At 38.6% G+C, this 12624-nt stretch overlaps 1 protein-coding gene, 1 long non-coding RNA gene and 1 pseudogene across 2 annotated transcripts; 1 reads left to right on the top strand and 2 right to left on the bottom strand.

Annotated features, from left to right (window-relative positions):
* Window positions 1-645: 645 nt before the first annotated feature.
* On the bottom strand, window positions 646-2752 carry LOC122657009 (salutaridine reductase-like). Its single transcript, XM_043851747.1, has 5 exons — window positions 2650-2752; window positions 2312-2555; window positions 2129-2203; window positions 1617-1805; window positions 646-1172 (listed from the first exon to the last, which is right to left on the bottom strand). The coding sequence occupies exons 1-5, from the start codon at window positions 2682-2684 to the stop codon at window positions 816-818; spliced, it is 900 nt and encodes a 299-aa protein (XP_043707682.1). The 5' UTR covers window positions 2685-2752; the 3' UTR covers window positions 646-815.
* A 2317-nt stretch (window positions 2753-5069) lies between these two features.
* LOC122657175 lies at window positions 5070-5159 on the top strand (annotated as a pseudogene).
* Window positions 5160-8058: 2899 nt separating this feature from the next.
* On the bottom strand, window positions 8059-8259 carry LOC122657016. Its single transcript, XR_006332204.1, has 2 exons — window positions 8142-8259; window positions 8059-8109 (listed from the first exon to the last, which is right to left on the bottom strand). It is a non-coding gene; the product is annotated as an uncharacterized LOC122657016 (long non-coding RNA).
* Window positions 8260-12624: the final 4365 nt, after the last annotated feature.

Genomic DNA, 12624 nt, shown 5'->3' with positions numbered 1-12624 from the left:
TTAGTAGATAATTGTGAAAGGTGTGAGAAGGAGACTATTTATTGTGGTTAGTATTTAAATATTGTTTTTGGCTTTCAATTGCTTTATTGCACCTTCTTTTCATGCTGTGTGCTTTCTTTCTACACTTTCATCAATAATGTTCTTAGCTTCTTATTCATAAATGAAAAGAAAAGAAAAGCAGGACAAGAAAAAAAGACTTATCTAACATTGCCACTAGCTTTGGCGTCGTATATTGTTTCTTTCTTTTGTGATAGTATGACACTTGAGATTATTAATTTCTTTCTGGGAGAGGGTTCCTTGAAAGGAAGCATGGCCTTTGTGTCAGCGTGGCGGTCAATGGAGCGTGTGCGGAAGCATTAACAGGGGCGAGATTTCTGCCTTTCATGGGGTGCGTGTCGATCATTTTGCACCCCTTTGTGACTGGGTGCAGGGGCCACGCTGCCTTGCAGGGTTCTTTTTCCCATTCTTTTATACATTAGAAAAAGAAGCTTATGTTTAGTCAAACTCGAAGACAATTCAAATTCGTTTTACAAGTTTCTAAATCAAAGGAAGATAATTGAAATTATAGTATATTCAAGAAATAAATATGATTTGAATGATGATTATATAGAGTCTTCATGGAGATTATCGATTTTGAAACTAACCTAGCTAAAGAACCTAATCTAATTTCGATAACAAATGAAACTCGAAATTATATTTTTCTATTACCAGTTGTGGCTTACTTTATTTTCTCATTAGAAGAAAGTTGCTTAGCATAGAAGGAATAAAGAGTTGTATATGACATCAACAAGGTAATTCCAGCTCTCCTCATTCGATTAAAAGGTGGATACTTCTGAATGAAAAAAGAAAAGGCCAGAAGGGCCATCATCAGGAAACAAAGCCAACTTCACTGGACCTTCTGCACCTTGTTCAATAGTAAACTGCCCAGCACAGTGGTGGTTAAGGTCAGTTTTGACAGAACCAGGGCAGACACAATTTATGCGAAATTTGGGGAACTTCTTTGCCAGGATCCTTGTGTAGGCATTCATAGCTGCTTTAGTCATTATGTAGGCAGACCAGCCTTGCTTCCCCTTGAGATCCTTTAGAAACTTGTTCAACACATCATCCACTCTTTCTTCTGTGAGGCCATCGTCATTGCTTAGCACTTCTTTAGCCCATGTGTCAGTGACATTCTGCAACAGAACATCTTTTAAAGTCAATTAAAACAGTTTAATCGTACATATTAAATCTTATCATTCTTGTATGATGTCAAACAGATCTGATTGGAGAACTAGGATCCATGTAGCCGACCCCATTTAGTTGGGAAAAGGCTATGTTGTTGTATTAAATCTTATCATTATTAATTTTTCTTTTATAGAGAAGAGGGTTATAGCAAGACAGAATCATGCAGCTAAACCCAAATAGTTGGGACAAGGACTTAATTGAGTATGCAGGACTTCCAGGAGGTTAGTGAATTATTTTAAAAGGTCATTCAGTTTGATTTGTCTTTGCAGAAACTTAATCCAGATTAGCATGTGAAAAAGCTATCCTTTGACAGGATCAGACAATTCATTGAGTTTGGTTTTTCTAAGGAATGCTATAAATTTCACAAAAATGTTGGGTTTTGTACTCTGTACCTGTAGCTTCCCCAGAGATGATGAAACATTAACTATTCTTGGTGAATCAGATAGCTGAAGGATGGGAAGAAGTGTTTCAGTCACTCTTTTGGTGCCATAGTAGTTTGCTTGCACACATGCTTCAGCTACTTCATGGGTCAGTGCCGTCTGTGTGACTAGTTCAATGTATTTTGCTGTCCTAACTTCTTGCTGCATCAGTAAAAAAGTTTTTCAGTCTTCTTCATTTATTTTCAGTCAGGTGAAGTTTAGTCCTTTGTAAGATAAGACACTATCATGACACGGATGGAAAACCTCATTTGAAGGGTAATCTCTCTCCCTCTCTCTCTCTTTCTCTACATCATTATTGAACTCTAAAATGCCACAATCATTCTTCAAACAATTTATTACAGATCATGAGTTTGGGTTGGAATCTAGAATCATCTAGCATCTAAAGAGTTGACTACAACCTCAGAATTCTATAGCGCAGAAGGTTAAGATACAAACGCCGAGTTCTAATTGTAAAGCAGACTTACAGGATCATCCGCTGCCATCAAGACCCTGTAAGCATCATCATCTAATTTAATTCCATTAACTCCCGCGTTGTTCACCTGCAATGGGTTTCACCCCATATCAGTTTTGAAATTTAATCAAGATGCAGGATTTCTGCAAATGGGTTCTGTTGAGCATATATATATAGAGTATGTTCCAAATGCTACCAAGATATCAAGCTTTCCAAACTGGGTTTGGATGAAATCAGCCAGAGAAGCAATACTTGCAGGGTTTGTCACATCAAGCTGATGAAAAACCACATTTGAGAGTCCAGACCCTTTGAGCTTCTCAACAGCTTCAACACCCTTCTTCTCTTCTCTAGCTGTCAACACAACTGTAACGCCAATTGTGGCTAACTGTCGACATATCTCCAATCCAATCCCCTTATTAGCACCTGTAACAACTGCCAATCTGCAACGGAGCAGTAGAATTCCAGATCAATTGGTTGAAACCTTAAATGGGCTTTCATAAGATATGGAAAAAAAAAAAAGAGAGTTGAAATTACCTCTTTGTTGCAGAATCTGTGTTGGTTTCTAGCATTTTGGATGTTGAAAAAGTGCTCCAGATGAACTTTACTTATAATCAGATTCACTGATGTTACCTCAGGAATTAAGAAACTACAATTCTCCCCTGGTTTCTGTGAATCCATCATTGGTCGAAGTTAAGATAGAAATATATTTTCCCATGCCCTTCTTCTATGAACACAATCATTGATCGAAGTTAAGACAAATTTGCATTTTTTTTAGCACAAAGTTCAGTGGCAACGGTCATGTTCTTAATTAAAAAAAAAAAAAACAAAAACTCTAGGTTCTAAATAAGAAATTTTTTTGTGGTAATCGAGGAAGGTTACAACTGACTATTTTTCCAAACCTTATCCAAACTAATCATGGTTGCTTCAATAATTTAATTATTTTCAAAATTTTAATTGTTGGGGTTTGTCATCTTAGTAATAGTTTGACATTCATCTTATTTTTAGGTTTCTCCTTGTTTTCTTCCTTTGTCTCTCTTAGTTTATTTAAAAAATGAAAAAGGAAAAGAGAACGTTACTTGTGCGCGTGGGTTTGTTGCCCCACAGGGTCTCTGGCAGGGGCGTGCGAAAATAACTGCTATGTCCCCAGGAAATTCCACCTTTCCATGGTTAAAATAAAATGCTCATTAAAAAAAAAAACCCATTTATCATAATTAAAACTTTTCATAAAGGTGATTATTCTTGTATATGAAAGATGTCTCGATCATATAGATCTCTTTGCCGGGTGATCATGTATTAGTCATCGTTATCAATTTTCATTGATGTTACTTGTATGTAAAGGATCCAAAGGAAAAATTCTTATTCTCTGGATCCTCAATAACATTGCTAGCCAATTGTTACATTCAAAAGAAGATGAAAAGAGGCATTTAAAGGGTGTGAAACAACCAAAATTTCTTATCGTATTAAATATAGATTGAATTCAGTTTACAAAAATTAAATATCAATAAGTTTTCGGCCCGGCTTGGTTGGACCGATCAAATCAAATTGAAACCAGTAAAATTTAATAGCTTTGTTATTTATAATGGGAGAGGGTTTCCCAAAAGGTAGCGTGGCCTTGCGCCAGCAGGGGCAATGGAAGCGTGCACAGAAGCATCAACAACAACGGGATTCCCGCCTTTTATGGGGGGCATGGTGATCAATTCGCCTCTATTGTTTTAGGGTTCTATTTGCAATTTAGTTTTTATGGAATTTTCTGATTGTAACCTTCCGTAGGATACAATCAACGATTTCCCCATGCCCTTGTTCTACGAAAACCATCATTGGTCGAAGTTAAGACAAAATATAATTTTAAATAGGGAGAGGATAGACACATCATTGTTATGTGCCTAATGAGGCTTGATCTAGTGTATGGGCGCTAGATTGAGCAAACTTAGTGTGGGATAGGTTAAAGAGTTTGATTTAATGTGTTCCATTAGTTCTAAAGTTTTTGGTATATTGGTCAAGTACCTAACATTTGGAATCAGAGTCAGATACCATGTCATGAGTTTGAGTCATGGTTTTTCTTTGGAAATTGTTACCTACCGTCAGAGTCAGAGCTGCCTAGAGCAGGAGTCGCCAAAGAGGCGACGAAGTAAGGGTGCCACTTACGAAGATCTCGGTGACCTTAGGGTCATGTATCTAGTTGGGTTCTGAATTCGATTTTTTAGATTTTGATCGTAGTCTTTCCGATACTTTGCTAGCTTTGGGTTTATACTCTGCTATTTTGGGGTGATCCTGTATCGATAGATTGATATGGACCAAGGGTAAAAAGGTTAAGAAATTTTTTTTTAAAATGAAACTAAAGGTATTTATTCGATAAAGACCAATACAGGGCGATTCAAAAGATTGATATGGACCAAGGGTAAAAAGGTTAAGAAATTTTTTAAAAAATGAAACTAAAGGTAAATATATTCGATCAAGACCAATACAGGACGATTTGAATCGATATCGACAGAGACTAATCCCATATCCAATTGACAATCAAATGGACTAGAACAACTGCCTATTGTGGTTTGTAAAATGTGGAGCATAAAAAGTTCATCCTACCAGAAAGTCTTGGGTTCAAGCCTCCTAGTCCCCCCTCCCCCCTCCCCCCTCCCCCCCTAGAATAGAATTGATTAAGGCATATTGAAAAAAAAAAAAAAAAAAAAAAAAAAATCAATGGACCATCTAAGCAAGATCTATTCTTGCCCATTTGAAGACTCAGAACTCTAGGTAGAAAAGAAAAGCATGTCTTCTTTTTCTCTCTCAATGTTTTAACAAGCCCATTACTAAACCCAGGTTTAGCCCAGAAAGCACAGATCCCAAGAGTGGGTTTGGCATCTCAGCGGAGAGACTATTTGCTGTAAGATAGTCCCATATCGTTAAGCTACTATGTTTTTTCTCGCTTGATCATATAATAGAGCCGCTAATAGATTGTCTCTTCGGAGACATCCGATAAAATTGGAACGATACAGAGAAGATTAGCATGGCCGACACGCACAAATCGAGAGTGGTCCAAATTTTTTTTATTTTTTTTTCCGCTGAATTCTTCCCCATATGCTGCTGTTTTTCGATCATCTTACAAACTTTGAACCATTCACAGTTTCCTTTCCCCCATAAAATTTCCCAGTTCTCTGAAGATCCCTTCTCCAGGACTTCGAACCCATTTAATTGCTGAGGATTGAAATTCCAAATATTCAGTTTCGCTTGCGTTCGGGTATGTTTAAAGCTAAGAATCACTTAGGTTATGCGTAATTTATTCTAATTTTAGTTCAGACTTTTTTATTGGATTGTTTCATGATTGAGGAAGAACCTTTGTTTATCGTCTTTCATATTTTTGTTTGTGGGCGCTTGTAACCCTGGCTATAGAAATCCAACTGTGCTAGATGAAATATGTGATGTAGCCTTGTCCAAAATTCGGGAGGTAATTTGGGTACATATGGTTCCTCTATAGTTTTGAGTTGAATTAGATTGAAAAATTAGTCCATACTAGGCAAGAATTAGTCGCACAAGTATAGAGGTTCTGATCGAACATGAATAGCAGTCAAATAGTGATAGCTTTTACCATTTTCTTATGATTTTGGAAGAAGATAGAGGTGGGAAAGAAAAAGAGAATCTTTGGAAGTCAGAGCCTGTAATCAGTCAAAAATAGAATTTTGTGAAGTTGGAGTTTTCTGGTTTACTCTCTTCTGTCTTTGAGCAGTAAATTCAAGGTGCAGGAATTGCTTGCCCTATAGCTTTTCATGGGGAATAGTTTTGCAGATTGAATCATAAGTAGGGACAGCTGGTTGAATAGTTTTGCCACTCATCTTTTGACTTGCATATTTTTTTTTTTTGTTATTAATTTGTTAGGATTTCTTTTTCCATTTTTATTGCTATTATTTCTGCAACGGTATTTTTTACCACATGTTCCAGAGACCTGGAGAAATAACATTAAATAAGAAACCATCATTATAACTCCTACAACTGATTCATACTATCATTTATATCAATTCCTGAACTGGTAATTGTCCTGAACATCCTGAAATGTCTAGGAAGCATGTGATGCAGTCATTGCTAATGGATATTTTCTGTCCACAATGGACTAGTTTCCAGACTCATGCAGATAGGCCACAACCATGACTGACAGGGTGACTCCATCTAAGCAGGGTTTTTTTTTTTTTTGATAGGTAAGGGGGAGGGAAGATGTGAACCAGGAGGCTTGAACCCAAGACCTCGGGGTAGCAATGGGCTTTTACGCACCACAAGCTACCAAGTGCGCTAGGCACTTGTTCACTAAGCATGGGTTGTTAGTAGGCCAATTCATGGAGTATTTCAGCCTTGAATTTGTGTTAAAACTAGTAAGCTCACATAGGGCTATTCAAAGTTTAACAATTGAAAGGGTTACACCCGGGCCCACATACACCTCTACATAAGGTGAGGAAAAATTCTAAAAAAGGTCTTTGGATAACTAAAACATTTTTTTTTGGGGGGATAAAATAATGATTTTGATAGAAAAAGGGAGAGGAAAAAAAAATGCAAGGATAGAGCCAAGGAGCCCCAAGCAAGAAAACGGACAGAAGTAATGTAACATGAAACTCTCACAAGTCTTAACTATCCCCAGTACATAATTTTGGCCTTATTTGATTACTCCTTGCTTTGCTAGATCATTGGCTATATCATTTGCTGACTTTGGCTTCTACTGGAATGAGGTATGAGGTATTCACTTAGGAAGCAATGTGAATGATGAAACAAATAAGGTGGTATAGACACCAAGGCTAACTAGAGGCTTTCCTCATCCAACCAGTGACTATAGCTGAATCATCTTCCACCATGAAATTTTGAGCACCATGGAGAGTGGAGACCAGTCTGTAAAGCTGGCAACTCAAGCCTTCAAACAGTTGCCTTAAGGAATAAGACCTGAAAAAACTTTTCAATTCGTACCTTCACATCCTCAATTGACTCCTATTCCAGGTGGCCCTGGGTTGCCAAGGGAATGACCATTGAAATTGACTTTTAATGTTTCGGGAAGGGGACCTCCCAATTGGTCATTTATTGGATTCAGAAGCAGGAGGGAGGCTTGTGAAGATATTTATCCCTTACCAGGAGAGCCAGAGTTTAATCTTCCCAAGGAGAGTTCACCTTTACTTGGAGGAGGAGATTGGTGAACTCAATGGTGAGAATGAGCTTGCTTTTAGGGTTTTTTTTTTTGTTGGGGGGGGGGGGGGGGCGATGTTGGTCAGGCACTCATTGAATTTGGGGTCCTATCCTTTGATGTAATATGTTTTTGTGTCAGGCTTTTTTCCTCCTGTTGTTGTTATACTCTTCCTTTTTCCTTGTTCTGCTTTTTTTTTGCGAGTTTTACTTTATGTTCTCTTTCTTAGCAATACGTTTTATGGTTATCAATCCAAAAAAAAAAATGAAATTAAACTTGAAAGATCCAGTGGGAGGACTCCAAGATACGGTATTTCTTGTCCAGGGAGAGTAAGGGTCCATGATCAGAAACCAATCCCCGTAGAGAACTTTAGGAATGTCCGATCCACAGCTACCCAATGCGCCATCTTCAATAACACGTTGAATTCCAATTTGAACATCCTAAAAATACCCCTAAAAATTCTTGCATTCTTCTCCTTCCAAATTCCCCACAAATAGCCAGCAGAGAAAGTGAGAAACTCTCTCGATTGGAACTGACTTCCCCTTACAGCAGGATCCCAACACCAATACCACATTAGGGCCACTAAATCCTTGGGGAAATTTCAATCTACATGAAAACCCTCAAAGTAACAAATCAGTTATACATGGTCAGATGATTCCACTGCCTCCTCATAGATGGCAAACAGGGGAGACAGGCTCTTCCTTGGCCTCCACTGCTGAAGCAGATCCTTGTAAGAATTCTTCTATGGGAAATTTTCAAAACACAAATTATAATGACACACTTACATTCTCTTTTTCCTTCTCTACTAAGTGGCTTTGCTTTTTCTATGCAAAAGCTGTAGTCTGTAGAGGATCTGGACTCACTCCTAAGAGACCAGCTAAGCCAAAAACTTATCTTGCTAGGTGATCTCAACATTGCATTTTACTTAAACTGATGAATTCTATGAGGATTCATATCATAGCATTAGGTACAGAAACCTGTCTCACCTAGTAGCCATAGTTATCAGTTTTGGACTTTTAGTGCTATACCATTTCGCAAATTGAAATTGTAATACAAAATGAAACATAAATCTGATATTGACAATTATACATAGGGCTAGGTTCCTGCATGATTTGGGTTGTGTAGGTCTTCCATATCACTTCCACATTGCAGGGAACACCACTTTAATGAAAACTTTAAGCCTGCGATGCCAGAGAAAATTACCTATTATCCTTTTTGCCAATTTGATCAGATGATTTTTAACCATCTCATCTCAGGACTTTTAGAAAATGCTCTACTCTATTGAATTTCATTTCCTTATCCAATAGACATAGATGAAAACATGTTCGGGGATCCATTTGCTTAGGATGATTTAAGGTGCGAGTGATCTCTTAAGTGAGGCCATTTGACACAGTCTCCTATTCCTATTATTATGGAGCACTTGCCCAATTGGTTTCTTCTTCTTGGAAATGAAAATTTGTATCAAACAGAAGCATTTAATCAGAAAGAGCCTACAATCTTGAGTTCCCTTATGAACTTACCTAAGAAGTTAACACGAAAACCAATTTAACAAACTCTGCTTGTTATTTACTGCTCTCTGGTACGTATTATGTCCTTGTATTTTAATTGTTGTGAGTATCGTTAATGCTACCGTCCCTTCTGCCTTCCCCAAGATTTTTTGAAGCTTAATTTTGATAGGGTGCCCTTGGGCGGTCCAAGTGTGGTGGGTATAGGGAACCCAAAGGCCTCAAATCAGCTCTAATATGATCATTCCTTACTTTATCCTTCCTAGTTTTGCCACTCATCCATCTCAACATCCTCATCTCCGCTACATTGAGTTTATCTATATGATGCTTCTTAATTGCCCAACATTCCGCACCATACATCTTAGCCGGTTGTATGACTGTCCCATAAAATTTTACTGTTTGGTATACTTTTCTATTGACAGAAATACACCTCTTTCATAATAAAATTACTGCTATCGGTCTCTCCCCGACGTCCCTACTTAGTGATTTTCTCAAAAGTCACAACCTTCCCCCCTTCTCGTACGGTTAGACACCTCTCCCCTCCCTATACTCTCTTAAAAATCACCTCGCTCCCTCCCTCTCTCTCTCTCTCCATTTTTCACTAGCTCTTATTTTATTCAGAAAATTCCTGACTTTCTCGCAAACGGATGCCATCTGTTTGAGTTCCTGAATCCGGACTTTACTCTTTACTCTGGTTCTCTAAAACCAAGAAGAAAACCAGAGGTCTGAATTAACATTAATGGCACCAACGTAAGATCTGCAAATCTCAATTCTGTTTTTTTTTTTTATGGCTTTATGCGGCTATCATTGGTGTCCCCCATTTTGTTTCTGAGTTTATCTGAATATCGTGCATTTTCATTTCTGGGATTTTCTTTTACTGCATGTTCGAGATTGGTTTTGATAGGTGAGCTAATGGTGAATTTCTTCATTAGTTCTTTCCTAATTTCAAACCTGTAGTGCACAGGAAGTTCTGCCCCCTTCTCTGGATTCTGCTTTGAAGCCCCCCACTATTTTTTATAACAGCAATGTCAGATTCTATTTGTTTCATTAGATTAAATTGTATCTGTCAGTTTGTTTGCATTAAATTGATTATAAGTTGTGCTTAAGAAGAGAATTTCACTTGGTTCAAAGGTAAGGTTGCTCCATTGTGACCCAGTGGTCACGGGTTCGAGTCTTGGAAACAGCCTCTCCGCGAAGCGGGGTTAAGGCTGTGTACATTATGACCCTCCCCAGACCCTGCAGTGGCGGGAGCCTCGTGCACTGGATACGCCCTTTTTTTATTTATAAGTTGTGCTTAGGTCCCCCTGTTTGTTACTCCAGAGAGCACATAACCACTACAGGATGCATAATGACCAACAGCTTGCTTAAGAAGAGAATTTCACTTCCATGTGCTAATTAGCACTGTGTAACCCTCCCCTGCAATATACCAGGAAGTCAAAGGCTTTTAAACAACAGTAATAATATACCAAAAATATTTTTTCCCAATAAAAATAAAAATAAAATAATAGACACGAAGAGCATTTAACTAGAACATAGAGATATATGCATTTTAGATATCATAGTCAATCAGATTAAATTGTGTCATCAAAGTTTGTCTGCAATGAATCAAAGATCAGATAGTTTTTTTTTGGGGGGTGAATGGAAAAATATATTAAAAGAAGAAGAATCACAATACAACGCAACAGCCAAGTAGGCTTGCCAACGGGACGTCCCCAATCAAAACAAGCAAATACGAAAGACAACAAGGAAAATGTTGATGATGGGGTATTGGTGGCAGCAAGGGGTAATTGATGGTGTTTCACAGGGAGGTGGGTGTAACGGTTAAGTTGCACTATTGCAACCTGTTGGTTGCGGGTTTGAAACTTCAAAATCTCCTCTCTTGCGAAGCAAGGGGTAAGGCTGCGTACATTTGCCCCTCCCAGACCCTACAGTAGTGGGAGCCTTGTGCACTAGGATGCTCCTTTTTTTTTTTCCACAGGGAGGTGGGCGGTGTGGCTTTGTGAAACGGGTTTGCAATGGGGCTGGGTTGGAGATGCGATTTGGGGGGGGGGGGGGGGGAAAGGGGTTGTGTTACAAAGGGTTGGAAATGCGATGCAGGTGGATTTGCGATGGGGCTGGGTTGGAGATGCAATGGCAATGGTTTGCAATGGGTTGTAGAGGGGTTTGCGACGGCCATGGGGACTCACATCTCTTACACAGTAACAGTGACAAGGGGTAAATGATGGTTTTTCACAGGGGCTGGGCTGGAGATGCAATGGGGATGAAGAGGGGTGGGGTTACAAAGGGTTGGAGATGTGATGCTTAGTGGAATGGATGATGATGTTTTACATGTACATAGACAAACACACACACACACACAAACAGCCCCGGGAGAGGAAGAAGCAACTCCATTGTGCTCGAAACTTGTTTATAATGATATAATCCAAGATGCAGAATGCAGAAGGGTGAGATGGATGATGGGGACTGGAGGTTAGGCATTTCTTAATTTTTTGTGAGGTAGCAGAACAGGGAAGTTTCTAGTTCAGTGGAACTGCCTGAGAACATAGTAGTGCTATGATGACTGTTATTCCTAAAATTCCCAGAGATGACCAATGACCTCTGCTGGGTGTTTGTAGTCTCTGCCAAGTCAGAGGTAGCTCTGAAAGCCTTCGCCCTGGTTTGTTGTCAAGGTCTTGAGATCTCTGTTTGGATCTCAACGTTTCCTGAGACTGCTTCTGACCTCTGCTGGGTGTTTGTATCCTCCAGCAAGTTGGAGCAGCAGCAGGCCCAAGGCTTTCAGATTGTTGGGTGTTTGTATCCTCTAGAAATAAAGGGTAAAATGGCGATGCCAGGAAGAAAAGATGGCCTTTGAATGTGGGGACAGATTTAAAATTAGGGAAAGCTTGGATGATCTATTCATCCCAAGCACTCTTTATTTATAAGAGTAATAAAACAGTAAACATCTGTACAGTAGCAATGTGGGACTAAACCACATAATACAAAACTAATAAAATAACAAAGAAAAGATCCAGAATACCCCCCACGGTATTCTGGCCATATATCTAACAGAATGCTTTGAATACCATATAGAAAAATTACTGGACAAGAAACTATTCATGGTAGATGACTGGTTTTTCTGTTATACACAGTAGTAGCAATTTATCAAGGACAATAAAAATTTCTATAGTTTACATCAGTGGTGGCTAAACAGAAACTCATGCAAGCTAATATGATCTTTAGTGAGTCAGTCTTCCCTTTCTAGTTTAATCTATATCCTGAGGCAGAGAAGGCAAGTGAGATTGTCTATGGTGGTGTTGATCCACAGCAGTAGATAATTGACAATCTAAAGAGTTTGATCTGAACTCCAAATCATCCATCGTAGCCACCATCTAGAACAAAAGTCGCCTCATTCGATGTTCGGATTGATCTACATCCGTACTTCGGTTTGGTTCGGGTTTGATTTGGTTTAGGCCGGATAATATGTATAAACTGAAATCGAATAATTTTCATAACCTCATAACTGAAATTGAATTGAATCGGTTTGGCTTTATTTGGTTCGTTCGTACATGGTCTTGATATTTCACTCATGAATACAGAGCAGAAGTTAATAATGAAAGAGCATATATAGGACTATGTTTGGTATGCATTCTTGGAATGTATACTGGATTGATAATGCATTCTAAAAAAGCTTACCAAACAAAATATTGATTTCAAAATGTCACTATACAATTCTACATTGCTGCATAGTTCATTCTCTTTAACCACGATTTAGAGTTGAGATCTTCAGGAGGTGGGGTTCATGGGACCCATAAAATGTTGAGATTGAGAAGATACGGTGACATAATATATGTTAATCGAACAAAAATGTATTTC

Source organism: Telopea speciosissima, chromosome 3, assembly GCF_018873765.1.
Source record: "Telopea speciosissima isolate NSW1024214 ecotype Mountain lineage chromosome 3, Tspe_v1, whole genome shotgun sequence".
Lineage (NCBI taxonomy): Eukaryota > Viridiplantae > Streptophyta > Magnoliopsida > Proteales > Proteaceae > Telopea > Telopea speciosissima.
The sequence above is the reverse complement of the archived record's forward strand: the minus strand, read 5'-3'. Positions and strand labels throughout refer to the sequence as shown.

Coding starts and splice junctions, on each gene's coding strand:
- LOC122657009 (XM_043851747.1), bottom strand. CDS start 2,684: ATGCTAGAAACCAACACAGATTCTGCAACAAAGAG. Junction 2,204..2,311: donor TTGGAAAGCTTGATATCTTG/GTAGCATTTGGA, acceptor AACCCATTGCAG/GTGAACAACGCGGGAGTTAA. Junction 1,173..1,616: donor CATCTCTGGGGAAGCTACAG/GTACAGAGTACA, acceptor GTTCTGTTGCAG/AATGTCACTGACACATGGGC.